The sequence below is a fragment of the Bemisia tabaci genome, chromosome 10 (assembly GCF_918797505.1).
Source record: "Bemisia tabaci chromosome 10, PGI_BMITA_v3".
Classification (NCBI taxonomy): domain Eukaryota; kingdom Metazoa; phylum Arthropoda; class Insecta; order Hemiptera; family Aleyrodidae; genus Bemisia; species Bemisia tabaci.
Window position 1 is genome coordinate 25,933,300 of NC_092802.1, and position 17,891 is coordinate 25,951,190.

General features: G+C 37.6%; 1 protein-coding gene across 12 annotated transcripts in view; it reads left to right on the forward strand.

Annotated features, from left to right (window-relative positions):
* cyc (basic helix-loop-helix ARNT-like protein cyc) overlaps positions 1-17,727 on the forward strand; it is a 154,291-nt gene extending 136,564 nt beyond the window's left edge. For 8 of the 12 annotated variants that reach the window (XM_072305551.1, XM_072305556.1, XM_072305546.1 and 5 more), the window contains 7 exons: positions 1,033-1,154; positions 2,471-2,565; positions 4,654-4,841; positions 8,631-8,723; positions 11,604-11,742; positions 13,507-13,687; positions 15,097-17,727. In XM_072305551.1, the coding sequence (XP_072161652.1) occupies positions 1,033-1,154; positions 2,471-2,565; positions 4,654-4,841; positions 8,631-8,723; positions 11,604-11,742; positions 13,507-13,676 (807 nt within the window). In that variant the 3' untranslated portion in view covers positions 13,677-13,687; positions 15,097-17,727. Of the gene's footprint in view, positions 1-1,032; positions 1,159-2,470; positions 2,566-4,653; positions 4,842-8,630; positions 8,724-11,603; positions 11,743-13,506; positions 13,711-15,096 lie in introns of those variants that run through there. The other 4 variants (XM_072305548.1, XM_072305549.1, XM_072305554.1 and 1 more) reach the window with 4 other exon arrangements.
* The last annotated feature ends 164 nt before the right edge of the window (positions 17,728-17,891 follow it).

Here is a 17,891-nt window from a genome sequence, read left to right on the forward strand (position 1 = left end):
GTTCACATCGCGCGCTAAACGTTATCATGACAGTCTCTGCGATAAAAAAATCTGGCAACCTCAATCTTGACGCTTTGGCTCAGCTATAGCAAATTACTTGTAGTTTGAACAACACATGGTGGGAAATGAACGTTGCTCGATTGAGAAGATTGCTGAAACCGTTGTAGTGCGCGATTTGTCTCACGTAGAGCTTTGAGTTTCTTGTGAGCGGGCAGTTCAAATTCCTCGTACCCAATGTGAAATAAAAACGTTAATATCTTCGTAAGGAGTTGGTTTCAGTAATTTTCGTTGTGACAATCGTGTTCTACGAGAAGTTCTGGTTAAGAAACATGTATCAGATCGCTTAAATTCGTACCTTGTCTAATGGTCCATTGTCCCGTGCATAAACAAATCAAAAGATATTTTTCCAAAAAATCAAGTGAATGGGTACTTTGAGAAGGAATAGTCTAAATAGGCATAAATGCAGTCAGAAGATGAACGCAGTTTTTTAAGAAAAATCTTGACACTGAAACCACCAAACCACGTATCTAGCTTTGCGACGTTACAGACTGCCTGTCATACTTTATTTTTTAAATGGAAAATCAATCAACGTCAATTCTTGAAAAAGTCCGTGATTTTTCTTCTCTGTGCGAAGAAAACTTCATGAAAACTTCTGGGAATGATATTGATTTTTTCTCCTCCAAAAAAATAATATAATGGGAACGGCAAGTGTTTAACACCGCAAACGAGATTCGTGGTACAGCAGTTTCACCGCCAAACTGCAATTTAAACAGTTTTTTTTTTAACATGCAAAGTTTTCAGTCCTTACTCCGACCGTATACCTATTTATTGTTTAACTTTTGAACCCATTTCTTTCAAAATTGCAAATATGTTTCTCGACTTCTTCATCTACTGGACCCTTCCTTTAAGTACACGATTGTTCATATTTTTGCTTTGCACCATTTAATTTTAATGACATCAATCCCATATCCTTCTGTAAAGCCATAAAGCGTATTTTACCTTTTTTCTGACCATCAAACTTCCTTTTTTCAGATATATAGGTTTAGAAACAAGGATGAAAAGTTATTTGTCCGCTTACAGAGTGAGTGGAAAAGTTTTCGAAATCCTTGGACTAAAGATGTTGAATACTTAATTGCGAAAAACTTTTTAGTGATGTAAGTAATCCTTTTCTTTAAATTTTTTTCTTATCGATCGTAAAGTTTCCAAATTATGTATTTCAATTTATGTTTTTCGAAATATCTTCTCCCGTTTAATTTTTTAAATACAAACCAAACAACATATACCTTGAGATTTTCACAGAATGTCTCGCCAATATAGAGACAAAAAATAAATAAATAAATATATAAAAAATAACAAAAGTTTTGGGGGAACATATTTGCATAGATGTTGTTGCGTAGTTTTTTGCTGAAAAATATATAATTATGCAATTCCTTAAACCAAGATACTTGGTTAGGGACGTCCATCGTCGTAATGTTCCTGGTTGCTGGAACTATCAAACACTGCCTTCATTTCAAGATGGTTTATTTGTATCTTATTTAACCTTGTACCATTTATTGTAATGATAAAATGTCTGGGTACGTACTTCAGAACTAAAGGCATCAACGATCAATGACTATTATTAATCTCATGAACAGGCCTCATTAATTCTGGGCTGAAAGTTAGTTTTTTTTTCACTGTCATTAGGGAGATTATGTTAAAACATTGACACTTATTGTTGCACTCACACACGCTCGAAGACACATTAAGTCAAAGTAAGACGAGTTAAATAGTGAGAATGTTTGAGTTGGTATAGTACGTATTATTGGAAGAATTTGTTTATTATTTTATTTTTTAAGTCGGAAGAAAACATCAAGAAAAATAGAATGGATGTAAATAGCAAGGAATATTAGATATTAAAAAAAACAGTCTTTTCAAAAAACAAAACAAATGAACACACTAATTAAAACAAAACATATTGACGTACTTTTAGAGGGTTTATCCTTCGTAACTGGTGAAGAAATCATTGTGTATTTGTCGCAAATAATTGACATTCACCGACAATTTGCAAGCCACAAGTGAATAAATGGGGAAGCACACAATTCAGAAATAAGGGAACGAGTGTAGAGTACTGATTATTTTGCCGTTATTGTGAATATATAATTTTGCTTTGTGAAGCATGGTCGTAAGAAACGGCACACTTTGGAGCATGTAATGAAATTCAAGGCCTTGGTTGGGTTTGGATCGGATAGGCAACTAAACTAACTCCGAAACAATGCGTAGAGTATCACAAAGAAATGAAGGCGCACCAATCCGTGAACGTGCCTTTGAGGGCCGCTATCTCCCATCAAATCTTCATTATGCCGATGCGTACTGTTGCGATTTCTCGAAAGAACATGTAAGCCGCTTGCAAATTGCCGGCGATTGCTAATCGCCTGTGACATAATTAGTCGAAATAACACTTTAAATTTTGGTTGTATACTTGCATTCACAGATCAGACAGTGATAGGATTAGTTCAAACATTCAAAGAGCTGAAAGTGCACCAAGGACGGAAACCAACTCCTTTGAATGCTTCTCAAACTCTCAAAGTAAGTTTTCTACACCGTTTTTTTTCTTCTTATTATTATTCAAGGACGTGCAAAACGCGTATACTTTTTATTTTGCGAAGCAATGCCTTGATATCTTTAACTGGCTTACTATCTCGCTGTATGAAAGTTTATATTTTATTCCCATCAATCGGTCGAAAAATGACAACATGCAATCTTGGAATCAATTGGATTATTTTACGTTTACCATGGGGTGTTAAATATACACGAAAAGGAAAACGTTGCATAATGCTTTTTAATAAAATTTCAATCCGATGGTTACTATCGATTAATACTTCGCGAAGCTTCTTGTTCCCCTAAAAAACTGGTTCTTTTTTAAAGGTATCTCGATTTTTTTCAAAAATTTTATCGCTATTTTATGAAGTTTATTTGATTTTCAAAGTTCTATTTTGCCATGTGCTTTATAGATTTGGCATTCGATTAGTCGTCGAGTAAGCGAGTTCTGAAATTGGAAAGAATTAACTAGAATCAGACTATCACCATGGTGAATTCCTATTCTATTTCTTCTTGTTTTTTTCCTCTTTTTAAGAAACAAGTAGCATTCCACTTTAATATCTGATATGTATGTCCTTCATGCTCCAAGGAAAGTTTACAGGAAGTTTTACGGTATTATTTCGCATGGAAATCTTTTTAAAAAAGTAAAATGTCAGACGATTTTGCAAAGTAAAATGCAGTTAAGCCGATCCATCCAATTACGGGCCCTCAGCGTGCCTGCATTAGAATCAGTGGTTTCCAAAAGGGAACAGGTTCATTTTTTGATGAGTCTTGATTGGACTGCATTTTGCAATTTGGAACTAAAAATTCTGGCCCGGTTTTAAAACAACGTATGTGCCATTAGTTTCCTTATGCACCTACGTGTTTTTTCGGATAAGCCAGAATTTGTAGCCCCTAATTGCAAAATGAAGTCCAATTAGCATGTCCTTTTATGCAACTCAAGGCTCATGCAAAAATGGACTTGTTTCTTTTTGAAAAGAACTGATTCATTATTTGACAGAATCACGGCGATAAACGTGGCGTTGACCATAGGGCATGGCTGCAAGTCCACAGGCCGCGTTGTCTCAACTCTCTCTATACGGGGACTACAGCGCTAACTATGCGTTGCGCGCGCCGTGCTGTACGCGCAATGCATGAAGTATCCTGTGGTCTTGTAAGGCACTCCTATGTGTTCTGCGCTGCGCACGGCGCGAAATTGCAACTATTCGAGCTCAACGGATGCCCGAGTTGCATATACAAAAAACGAAGGCGTTTTGCTTCGTTTAGCTCTTACTCAAAGCGTGAATCCATGCATTCATAAATTTATCCATGCATGTATCTCTGTGAGTCCCCCAAAAAAATTGCTCATCACTATTTAAAGAGGTGTTTTCTCCAAATTCAGAATCTATATCAAAACTATAGGTTACGATCGTGACAGCTGTGCGGCCCGACTAGGTAGCTTTGTTTTTCTCTACAATATCATGTTCCCCTCATTGGTTAGAACTGAGAGCATAGTGAGAGACAAATGTGATTATTCGATAAATTCAATACTTTTTAAATTTTATCGGAGGAAAAACACAAAGAAAACTTATTTTTTTTAGAAATTCCTCCGTAGACTCTCATCATTTGCTTTTTCTTGCTTTGACGTAGATTCTCGAGTCTTGCTAATATGTGTTTGTATAGATTGTATTCGATACTTCAAATAGGTGAGATCGTATCGATATCGATTGGTTCAGCATGTAAATATAGCCTCAAAAATCAATTAAGTAATTTGAGGGAATGGATTTTTTATGACAGATTTTTGAGTCTTACATGTAAGATCTCAAAAATGAAAAGTGAATGTTTTAGGAATTTTCTCATTCTTAGCTTTTCCAACTGACATCCGAAAAATTGCGTTTGAGGTTATGTTCTATTGTTTTGAACCAAACGTGACATCGAGCCACTATTGAACACGATCCATATATTTTTTTTTTCAGTTTTGCACATTTTTTTCTCGACATTTTTGAGTTGACTAATTTTTTCTTCTTTTTTCTCGCTTCAATCCAATTTTTTCCCCTGCTCGTTAACCCGGATTCACTTGTCAATCTGTACAATCAGTTTTCGATTTTTCATTAGCAAATGGTCACAACAACATGTCCGGCCGGGATATGACGCGGCTCATTAGTTCACATGTTGAAGCGAGCAAAATAGGGAGGCAAATTGCAGAGGCTGTCCTGGACATGCAGAGGAGAGGTGAAGAAAGCTCACCGTCCAACGGCACACCCTCGCCGGCAGAAGTAACCGAGGTTAGTTAGCGCTCTCTTTTTATGTGAAAACTTTTTTTTTTGTGAAACTCTTTTTCTAATTCTCGTCAATCTACCTCCATTTCTTTCCTGACAAAAAAACATTTAAGGTAATTCGACGGTTGCCATTTTTTGTGTCAGAGCGACGTGCGATACATCGCATCAATTTGTTCCATAATTTCAGCTACTTGTCATTTCTTTTCAAATTTTTTTTTTTTAAAATTGCATCAAGATTGAGGATAATCGCGCAGATGTTGATGGAGCCCAGCAATTTTATCGCCAAAAAATTGCAACTTACTTTCAATAAATCGCGAATTTTCAGTTAAGAAATGCTGAGGAAGCAATGTTGCAAATTTTCAAAAATCGTCATGTTTACATCACCCAGTAGAACCCATAAAATCCCAACTCAAGTGCAGGGCTTAAGGTGATTCGACGGTTGTCATTTTTTGTGTCGGAGCGACGTGTGATACATCGCATCAATTTGTTCCATAATTTCAGCTACTTGTCATTTTTTTCGAATTTTGAGATCGCACTTCTGTTGTCACGAGACTAAAGAATCCACGTACCAAATTTGACGAAGAAATTCAACGTAATAAGGACAGGGTTTTTTTAGAGGAAAAATATCGCATTTGATACTGATACCGAAACTGCACTCGAATGCGATATTTATCCTCTGAAAAAACCCTGCGTTTAATACGTTGAATTTCTCTGTCAGAGCCTCGCCAAAAAGTGGTGTTTTTTAGCCCCTTTTTTTATACCCGAGTTGGTCAACCGGACGGTGCTCAAATGAAAGCCTATGGTAAGGCAAACTTCCATGCAAAGTTTCAACTTGAAGTGACCCCTCGTTTAGGCTGCACAGCGTTGCCAATTTTCCAGTTTCATGTGCTAAAATCATGGATATTGGACTATTAGTCCGGTGCATAAGTAGACTAGTACACCCGAGTTGGTCAACAGGACAAGGCTCAAACGAAAGCTTATGGTAAGGCAAACTTCCAGGAAAAGTTTCAACTTGAAGTGAAACCTCGTTCAGGCTGTACAGCGTTGCCAATTTTTCATTTTTATGCGCTAGACTCAAGGAATACTGGATTCATCATGGTTGAACAGACTAGTATACCCGAGTTAGTCAACGGGACAAGGCTCAAACGAAAGCTTATGGTAAGGCAAACTTCCAGGAAAAGTTTCAACTTGAAGTGAAACCTCGTTTACGGCTGTACAGCGTCGCCAATTTTTCATTTTTATGCGCTATACTCACGAAATACTGAATCATCATGGTTCAACAGACTAGTATACCCGAGTTGGTCAACGGGACAAGGCTCAAACGAAAGCTTATGGTAAGGCAAACTTCCAGGAAAAGTTTCAACTTGAAGTGAAACCTCGTTTAGGCTGTACAGCGTTGCCAATTTTTCATTTTTATGCGCTATACTCAAGGAATACTGGATTCATCATGGTTGAACAGACTAGTATACCCGAGTTAGTCAACGGGACAAGGCTCAAACGAAAGCTTATGGTAAGGCAAACTTCCAGGAAAAGTTTCAACTTGAAGTGAAACCTCGTTTAGGCTCTACAGCGTTGCCAATTTTCCGTTTTTTATGTGCTAAAATTATAAGGAATTCGGGACTAATAGTCCAGTGCATCAAAATTAAACAGACTAGTGAATCGATCTACGAGCTGAATACTACCCTGAGATTGAATAGAAGCGCAACCAAAGGCCATCGTGAACTTTTCGAAGCAGTGTTGCCAATTTATTATTAAACATAAAATTAGGGTTTTTCCGAGATTTTTGGCGGAAAACGTACCTTCATGGGTTATAACTTCAAAGTAAAACTTTTCCTGGAAGTTTGCCTTACCATAAGCTTTCGTTTAGGCCTTGTCCCGTTGACCAACTCGGGTATACTAGCCTCTTGAACCATGATGATTCAGTATTTCGTGAGTATAGCGCTTAAAAATGAAAAATTGGCGACGCTGTACCATCTAAACAAGGTTTCACTTCAAGTTGAAACTTTTCCTGGAAGTTTGCCTTACCATAAGCTTTCGTTTGAGCCTTGTCCCGTTGACCAACTCGGGTATACTAGTCTGTTCAACCATGATGAATCCAGTATTCCTCGAGTACAGCGCATAAAATGAAAAATTGGCGACGCTGCACAGCCTAAACGAGGTTTCACTTCAAGTTGAAACTTTGCATGGAAGTTTGCCTTACCATAAGGTTTCTTTTGAGCCTTGTCCCGTTGACCAAGTCGGGTGTACTAGTCTGTTCAACCATGATGAATCCAGTATTCCTTATGAGTCTAGCGCATAAAAATGAAAAATTGGCAACGCTGTACAGCCGAAACGAGGTTTCACTTCAAGTTGAAACTTTTCCTGGAAGTTTGCCTTACCATAAGCTTTCGTTTGAGCCTTGTCCCGTTGACCAACTCGGGTGTACTAGTCTACTTATGCACCGGACTAATAGTCCAATTTCCTTGATTTTAGCACATGCAACTGGAAAATTGGCAACGCTGTACAGCCTAAACGAGGGGTCACTTCAAGTTGAAACTTTGCATGGAAGTTTGCCTTACCATAGGCTTTCATTTGAGCATTGTCCGGTTGACCAACTCGGGTATAAAAAAAAGGGGCTAAACTTGGCGAGGCTCTTTGGTGTATGAATTCTTTGGTCTCGAGACAACAGAAGTGCGATCTCAAAATTCGAAAAAATGACAAATAGCTGATATTATGGACAGAATTGATGCGATATATCGCACGTCGCTCCGACACAAAAAATGACAACCCTCGAATCACCTTAAGCCCAATTGCTTGAATTGGGATTTTATTGGTTCTTCTAGGTGATATAAACATGGCGATTTTTGAAAATTGGCAACATTGCTTTTCCTCAGGATTTTTAAACGGAATATTCGCGATATATTGAAAGTAAGTTGCAATTTTTTGGCGATAAAATCGCTGGGATTACCAACATCTGAGCGATTGTCCTCAATCTTTATGCAATTTTATCTCTATAATATGGAAATTTCTTCTAAATTCATGACGATACCATTGTTTTTGTAATTTTTTGCTTTTTTTGTTCGATGGTATTGCAATACATTGCCGTCGATAAAATCGTCATTTTATTGCAAATTGATGCAATAAAATCGCAATTTTTTATCCAATAATACTGCATAAATTCAACGTTGATAAAATCGCGATACATTCTCAAATCAAATCGCAACTTATCGCGATCACTACTACTGGGCAAGGATCCATGTTCAAAGTTACATTGCTGAATTTTACTCACGGCTCAAAAAATTGTCCATTTTTTTATCCTAAAAGGCTTCCTCAAACCTCCCATAGTCAAAAAAGAATTTACACTAGGCCTCCTAGGGAAAGGAGCTGCTTAAAGAACGACTACACTGAAACATTTCTTTCTTAATATATTATTTTGACATAAAGTGTCGTTTCTTTTAGACAAAATTTGGTTTTCCGAGGTGGAAAAAACGTTGTTTTGGTATTGCTTTTTTTTTTACCTAAACCTATCAATAAAAAATGACGCTCTTTTAACTAAAAAAAAAAACGTAATGTTGAGTCGAATCCACACGGATTTAACTTTAAAAAATACAAAATTTTGTGGACAAGGAACGACGCTTTAAAGCGTCGTTCCTTAGCGCTTAAGCGTTGACTTAAGTCAAAATAAAGAAAATTGTTTTTTTAGTATATAAGCATTGAACACGTCCCTGAATCGATGAAATATGTAAAGCAAAATCCCTCTATTAATGAGTCGAACTACGTCTAAGATGATTAATTAGTCACCACTTTTTATAACAGGTATCAAATATATTAAACAACATACGGCAAGGCGCATCGCGTGACGCCATGAGCACAATTTACGATCTTGTTAACGAAGGCCAAGCATTGAATGTAGGTAGCTATTGCACTCAGGAATAGCTGGCACCGGCTCTTTCTGAGTACTTAAAATTCGTCCACTAAGTATCTCCTTTTTTTACGTTTTTATACAATTGCTTTTGTGCTTACCCTCTCCGTTGGCAAGATCCCCCCCCCCCCCCCCAAAAAAAAAAAAATAAACACAAAGTTATACTAACTTTTTCGAAAACTATACTCAAAGAACCACTGGTATTATTCGCCGTTTAGAAAATAAGTAAAATAAAGGGAAGTTCAATCTCTGGAGCTGCGGTTGTTTTCAGGGGTGTAGAAAATGCCCGATCATTCAAAATGTGAAAGGCCCTAAAAATATGGGAAGAGGGGCAATTTTTAAGGGTTGAAAGTGAAAGGGAAAACAAGAAATGGGCCATCACCTTCTTTCAGGCGGAACATTTGATGAGAAGTGAGAAATGTGGAAAGCTGGAATAGGACGCGTGAGAAAGTAGAGACCCGGGAGATTTTTCATATCTGGTGGGTTCTCTAAAAAACATGTTTTAGAGATCCTTTGGTGCGGAACGCCAAGTTTTTTTCCAGTATTCGTCTTTTCACTAAGGAAAACACAAGCCTGCTCCCTAAACTAGAAAATTAAAATAAAAATAAAATCCTGTCGACGGATCTATGAAATTTCTAGGAAAATTTAAAATTGGCGGAAATCAACCTGAAAATAAAAGTAATCACTACTGAGCTCTATCGCGTACCACGTGAGGTCTAGATTTGGATATATCGACAAGGAAATTCATTTTTCATTGATTCCCTGCAAAGAGCTTGATGCAAAAACGGCTTTTTTCGCCCCCCCCCCTCTGGAAGTTCTTCAGACTTTGTCTATTGATTACTCATACTTGAGCGCTTCTTTTCCCAAATTTTCAGACTCCCAAAAAATTTTGGGGGGGAGCTAGGGGGGGTGGAAGTCAAAACCTGTGAACCTCGATATCTCTTGAACAAAGAAAGATATCGAGGTCCGGTTTGGACGAAAAATCGTCTAAAATTGCATACTTTAAGATTCTAAAGGTCGAAATCCCGATATCACATTTTTAAGTCAACATATGTGCTTTTTTCCAGTTTTTAGGTCTAGAAAATTTCTTTTAAACGAAAAATTTTCAAAGATCTCAATTTTTTATTTGAACCAAAACCAGTTTTTTAAATTGTTCGTCTTTTTCCGCATCCAACGAGTGGTCCATTAAGCTGGGGAACCAAACGGTTCCGGAGTTATGATCGATTGAAGTTTCCGCTCAACGCGCGCCGACCGATTTTCGCGCGCAAAAAAGTCGGATTTGATGTTATTAGATCAGATTGAATGTTCAAACTGAGCAAAATGCTTTATTAGGGACTCTTGAGGGTCGCTGAGTTCAGAAATTACCGATACTTCCAAAAAATTCACGTTTTTAAAATTGCAGCTCCGCAGCGCTATTTTAGAGGCCCACTGAGCGCCGACCGGCCGCTCAGTGGTCCTGTCCGAAGCTGCAATTTTAAAAACGTGAATTTTTTGGAAGTATCGGTAATTTCTGAACTCAGCGACCCTCAAGAGTCCCTAATAAAGCATTTTGCTCAGTTTGAACATTCAATCTGATCTAATAACAGTCAAATCCGACTTTTTTGCGCGCGAAAATCGGTCGGCGCGCGTTGAGCGGAAACTTCAATCGATCATAACTCCGGAACCGTTTGGTTCCCCAGCTTAATGGACCACTCGTTGGATGCGGAAAAAGACGAACAATTTAAAAAACTGGTTTTGGTTCAAATAAAAAATTGAGATCTTTGTAAATTTTTCGTTTAAAAGAAATTTTCTAGACCTAAAAACTGGAAAAAAGCACATATGTTGACTTAAAAATGTGATATCGGGATTTCGACCTTTAGAATCTTAAAGTATGCAATTTTAGACGATTTTTCGTCCAAACCGGACCTCGATATCTTTCTTTGTTCAAGAGATATCGAGGTTCACAGGTTTTGACTTCCACCCCCCCTAGCTCCCCCCCAAAATTTTTTGGGAGTCTGAAAATTTGGGAAAAGAAGCGCTCAAGTATGAGTAATCAATAGACAAAGTCTGAAGAACTTCCAGAGGGGGGGGCGAAAAAAGCCGTTTTTGCATCAAGCTCTTTCTCAAATTGCGCACCTGCTTTGGACGCTCCTGTTCCACACTGCTTTTACATTTTCCATCCGGTTCAACATTTGCTTTTCTCTACCTGAAATTGTTGTGTTTTGACATCGTCCAATAAAACTACCTATGACTTTATGAAATGTTATTGGTGAAAAAAGCCTCTGTGTCAATACCAGTAGAGCTCGGTGGCGAGGCGCGAATGATCGATTATCGATAATCCCCCATTTGAAGCTATGGTAAAGAATCGATTATCAAGGTGTTCGTTCAAACAACCTGTTTATCGATCATTTCTCATAGGCTCAAACGATGAATCAATCGATATATCGCAAAGCACGCAACGCCATTGGTAGAACTCGCCCTGCATTCTAAACCTACGTTAGCATACGTTGTTCCACTAAAACTACATTAAATTTTCTATTATATAGCTCCCAATTAGCGTTCAAAATTTTAAGTGAAACCTGGAAAAGGTTTAAATTTTTGGCTTTCTACATCTACCACTCATGTCATCGTGTCATGCATTACAGTAATGTAAAACACATTACAGTAATGTACATTTTGCATTAAAATTTATTTTACTGTACTTTACTCCACGTTATACCCTAATGACCTGTGAGTATAATGCTGGATTTTATAATTTTTCTGAAAAACAGTTTTCTTATATGAGAAAATTACTTGCTTGTCGCTTTAGCATTTTGGGGATTCGTTAAGATTCTTGATTTAACCTCCTCTTCTCTAACGATTTTCTTGCCAATTTTATTTGTTTGCAGACCACTCAACCGATTAACGGTGCTAACCATGATCTTGACGGTATGAGATCATCTATGTTAAGTAACAGTTCCGTCCCGCTGTCTAACTATACGGCGATTAGAAACAACGTCACTTTGTCTAGTTCAGCCAATAGTACTGGTAGGTTATCGATATTATAATTTCTCATAATGTCTACGGAAAAAAAACACTTACTTTGGAGACTGAGACGCTAGGGTAGAAGAATAAACTATTACAAAACTGTCGAAGATGTGAGAATGCGGGATTGCGGGGGATAAGAATGGGTCAGATGCACTGGTCACAGAATCGTGTTTTGATGCTTAATTTTCTTAGATCAGCTGAAAATAACGAGATCTGTCCAGCAACTTTCTACGTTCAATATTAACCGAGACGTCGCCCTTTGAAAAGTCGAGTTCTTGACGTCATCCACAGCGATAGTGATACTCTTAGTTTCTTCCACCTTGCTTTCATCAGTTGGTGTAAACACATTTACATTAGTTATTCAACGTTGAACTTGGATAAAATCAAGGTGGAAGAAACCAAAGGGTGTCACTACCGCGGTGGATGACGTCAAAAATCCAATCTTTCAAAAGGGCGCGATATCTTGGCTAATTGAACGTAGAAAGTTATATGCTGTTTTAGACAGGTTTTATATTTTTAGCTAATCTATAAAAATCAAGCATCAAAACACGATTTTATGACCAGCATAACTGACCCATTATTATGGTGATCAAAAAACATTATCGTCACTGACAATCACAGTCGGTTAATATTTGAGACATTATGTGCCTCGGAGACTCAAACGCTGGGGTAGAAAAATAAACTGTCGAAGAAGTAAACCTTAAGAAGACCATGTAAGGTTTTTAAGTTTATCGGAATAGAATTTTAAGGGAGTTCATACGCGCATTATATTGCATATTCTCGGATACCATAGGGGTTTCCGCTTCATAGCCAATGTCGTTGCTCACGTTCAACCCACATTTAAACTAATTATACTCGTAATCATGTCAATATAATGTGTCTTGCTTCGATTAAAAATCGTTGTGATTAGAAATTAAATAAATTAAATTTAATGTCATAAAACTATGAATTTGCCTACAAAGTCTTTGATGGTCGTAATTCTGAGAAAATCTTCTCATTTTTTATATTTTCTTCGATGAAAAATAATTGAAGCGCAAACGGTGATACTTTAGTTATTCCTAGGCATTTGACACAATGCCTGATTTTACTGTCTGCGACATTTATAAACGGAATGAGAAGAAGGGGGTGGTGCCCTCCCTTGGCCCCTGTCCCTCTTGCGGCCTGATTATTGAAATTGATAGACAAAGACGACAAAAGGGAAATAAAGAGATCCTATCGGTGGAAGCGGCTGGTTGCAATGGACAAAGGAGGTAAGTGATACACAAATTAACGGCAACCTACGAGAGAGCCTTTAGTTAGTCCATCATTTTCCCCCTAAGTTTATAGCAACCATACCCATTGCAACGGATAGGATCGCTCTAAGTTTCCTACGTCTTTTTAGTCTATAGCTTTGTCTATCAATTTCAATAATCAGCCCGCTGGCCGCTTCACTGAGAAAAAAAGTCTCTTGGATCTAGAGTCCAGACTCTTAAAAACATTGACAAGAAAAAATAATCATGATTCAATTCGTCTTTTTCTTGAATTGAAGAGCTACGCTCCTTGATTTAGGCGGATTTCCTTTGATTCAAGCAAAAAGTCTGATTGAATCAAGAGTATTTTTTCTTGTCAATGTTTTTAAGAGTCTGGGCTCTAGCTCCATGAGACTTTTTTTTCCAGTGTTCCTATATCTAATTTTTTTGGACTCTCCCTGTAACTGAGCTCTATCTATTAGGAGGTAAATTCTCATATTCGTTGAAGCAATTGAGATTATTGTTGTGTTGACAGGTGAGCAAGATGATGTGCTGGACATGATGGACAGTGTTTCACCGGAACAGTCCGGGCCGAATGACTGTAACGACGAGGCTGCAATGGCCGTCATCATGAGCCTTCTCGAAGCGGATGCCGGTCTTGGAGGACCTGTTGATTTTTCCGGCCTCCCGTGGCCCTTGCCCTAGGTTTCCATCAGGTGCGAGCCCCCATTCTGATAAGGTATCAAGCAGTGCTCCCCATTGGCGGATCCAGCAAATTGGCAACATTGCTTTATCTCCATTTAAACCTATGGAAATGTATTGATTCTTGAAGGGGCCAAGGTGCTTCGACAAGAATCGATTATTTAAAATAGGTTTAAATAGAGGAAATCCGGTGTTGCCCAGTTACTGCGCATCCGCCCCCTGGTGCTCCCATTCCATGTGTCAAAAGTCCCGGGATTCGGAACTTTTTCATTCCAATTTCTCCCACTCCGTGACCGTCAAAAGTTCCGGGACACCTTTCGTATTTTCTTTAAAAGATCCGAGAAAGTTCCGGAAAATGCAAAAAATCCGGAAAATTTCGGGAATTTCAAAAGTTCCCGGAAAAACTCGGGAAAATCTCAAAAGTTCCGGAAAATGGGCGCACTGGATCTAGCTATGCACGTAGAACAGAGTAAATCGACGGTGAAACTACCAGACCACTATATCGGTTTGCAATGTTACAGCCTTCCTGTCATTCTTTATTTTTTAAATTAATTAAATTTTTTAAAATAGTTTTTAAAACTACTTAACATCAATTCTTGATAACTTCCGTGATTTTTCCTCTCCGTGCGAAGGAAACTCTGCGAAAACTTCAAGAAATGATTTTGATTTGTTCTCCTTTAATAAAATACAATGGGAGCGGAGACTTTTAAATACAGCAGACGAGATACGCGGTTTCATAGTTTCGCCGTCGAAATGCCTTCATTTATACGTATATGCAATACGGACTTCCGTTGAGTTCGAATTGTTGCATCCAGGCGTTTCTCCTCTATGCCGCTACGCTCATCGAGTGGAAAATGTGTGAAAAACATCTCCCGTGTTTTTTTTGTTTTTTTTATCATTTCTTCAAAATTTTAGATAAAAAATTGTAAACAACTCTCTAGAAATAGTACTTTCTTTAGAAGCGCTTTCGCATTCATTTTACCTTGCGTGAAACTTTAGAAAAATATTCAAGAGAGTTTTCTGAAACATAATTTTAAGAATTTTGAAAAATGATTTTTAACAGTCTGTTTTACCGCAAGCTAGCTTTACATCTTTCTTTCTATTTAATGTCGCCGGTAAAACTGCAGAAACGCTTATTTCGGTTTGCGACGTTGCATAGTTCCATTCATACTCTATTTTCTAAATGGAAAATTATTAAACGTCATTTTTTTTAAAATTGTAGATATTTTCGTTTTCTTTAAATAGAATACTCTGTAAAAACTTCAAGCCATGATGTTGCTTCGGTCTCCTTTTTAAAAATAAAATAGTCGCTAAGATTTCGAAACACCGCAATCGAAATACGCATTTTTGCAGTTTCATCGTCAATATGCATTTCGCACTTACAGAGGACCATTTTCAATTAACACGTTTTCTATGTGTTTAGGAATGTGCACAATTGGTATTTCCATACTATTCCTGAACATGTGGCACCCTATGACTTCGTCATATTCCAGTCGTGGAATCGTCACCGATGAAGGACTCGTCGAAGACACCGCGACATGGGAAGCGATTCTCTCCGAGGTCAGCAGGAAAACTTCTCTCTCAGACTGACAATCAGTCGGATCTTAATGATTTTCACGCGCAGGAGAGACGTTTCAAAAATTAGGATCCTTGTTAATTTTGTAATCCCATCTTGGTTTATGAGCTGAGCATCCCTAGGGAAACGGAATGACTAAGTTTATGGTACTTTCCTTTATAAAAGAAGGAGGACGCGACCAGAGAGGGATCATGCAGGTACAGAAGAAGAAGAAATAGGTATAGAAGAGAGGGAAAATGAAGAAATCCATAGGGGGGTCTTCTCAATCATCTTTCTAATTTCAAAACGGAAATGTGGGTATTTTTATAAGGGGTCTGAGTTCTGCCGTGATAAGGAAAAACGCCGTATGAACCTTCAGCCAAATTTTCTTTGATAAAACTCGAATTTCTTGGTAAACTTATGAACATTTTCCTCCCAATTTTTGCAGATAATTTTGTTCGCAATTTCACCTAAAGATTCTGAAAATTTAAAGGAAAAATTTTCCATAACTTTCTTCAAAACTAAGCATTTTATCGTAGGAAATTTGGCAACTTTCGAATGTTCATACGGCGTTCTTCCTTAGCACGGCAAAGTTCACTCACTGCTCACTGACGTCGGCAGGTACTGTGATTTCATCCAGTGGCGAGGCGAGAATGATTGAATCGACTATCGATATTTCCCAATTTGGAGCTATGGTTCTATGGGGAGCAATCGATTCTTATAAGGCTGTTTGTTCCGAGAACCCTGTTTATCGATCTTTTTCTATTCGTTTAAATAGCAAATCAATCGATATATCGCAAAGCACGCCGCGTCACTGATTTAATCCCACCCATAGGCTTAAGTTAAATCAACCTTGAGAGTGAGCGAAAATTGAGATCTTGAACAAATTTTGCTAAAATACCAGTTTCAATTTGTTATTTGACAAGGGCCGATTCATTAAGCATGGAAGAACATTTCAGTTGTTCCTTGACTCTCCAAAATGTCTTTTGTACAACCTAAATAAAAGTTGCAATTAATTAAACGCGAAATCAGATGTAATATTTTGCGTTTGGATACTTTCAGCTTTATTGAAGGGTTTAGAAAATATTTTCTTGGAAGGAAAAAGCTGGAACGTCCCTCTAGGTGTAATACGTGTTCTGCTCAAAATTCAAAGTGAAACCAATGTTTTAGCAACTTCATTCCATATCTGGAAGTTTCCTCACTTCCGGTGGACATTATGTGACCATTTACGGGAAAAGAGACCTTAGTCTATGAAGGATACCTACTCGGGAAAGCAATTTTCATCACATTGGGTCGAAAAAATTGGTTGTTGAGTTTTCGATGGAAACTTCTGGAGTAATTTAAGCTCATTTTGGTGCTGATGAAGGGCGAAAAATTTCATTTTTATCCGATAACTTCAATCCTTGCCTATAGCAGATTGTGAGGGTCTAACATTTTTCAGTGTCAGTGCCATAAGTTCGTAAGATTTCGCTATGCATGCATGCAATCTTGCCAATACCTCAAGTTTGAACTTCTCGGCATTGAAGTCTCTTTTCTTCATAGACGATGCGGCATTTATTGATGTTTAAGATCGGAAAATGTGCATCTCAGTTGCAAAGTTGAAACATTTTTATTGCATTTCATATTTTTTGAAAATCGATCAAATGGCTGAAATGTTTTCCTTTGAATGTTGAACGAATTGAAAATATTCGCAGAGCATTTTCGGGAAAACAATTTTCCCATCAAAGAGAAATGAAACATATAGTAAAGACTTACAATGTCACTATCAGAGATTATATTTCGTCTTCATCAATTAATATGTGTTAATACCTATGTAAAAGTTAAAAAAAAACGAGCACGCGGATCAACAATGTAATGTTTTGAAAGTTCCCTCCTACATTTCTTTTTTCAATAGGAGACAACCTGGTACTTTTGCGTGAAAGTACTATGAATTGGATTGCGTTAAACAGAAAGGAACCAAGCCACATCAGCTATTGCCAAATTTAATAGAGCAATTTAATTTTTTACAAGAGAACGATTTTGCGGATTCTTTTGACATTTTTGAGGAATTTGCTTCGTACTTACTACTCAGAAAAGTCACTAAAATTTGCAGAAACATCCGCACAACCGTTTTCAGGTAAAAAATTAAATTGCCCAATTCAATTTGGCAATAGCTGATGTGGATTGGTTCCTTTCTGTTTAACGCGGTCCAAATGAGATAACAATGTGTGTTTTTTCCTACACTGGAACAAAATTAAAATGGAAAATAGCAACTTCGCAACCTGACGTAGGTACACGTTTTTCCCTGTTAGAGAGGCAGACCCCCAGGGAAATCTTGAACTTTTGTACAGCTTTCATTGTTATTTTTAAATTCCCACGGTGCTTTACGAATACCTGCTTTGACCCATTGTCGGTCATTTTGTTAATTGTCATTGTCGAATTTTTTTCCTAAGATCTGATCTTGGAAATAATTTATGTCTCTGTACCTGTTTACCTACATAAAGTACAATTTTAAAATAAGTATTTGGTCTTGCTTTTTTCCTCTGGATGCTTTCGTGAAAAGACTGAGAAACCAATACCTTTAACCGAGAACTGCAAAATCCGTAGGGGAAATTGAGCAGCGTAGAGGAAATTGAGATTGAATCGCGATAAATCGCGATTTAATCTCGCTTTCATCGACGAAA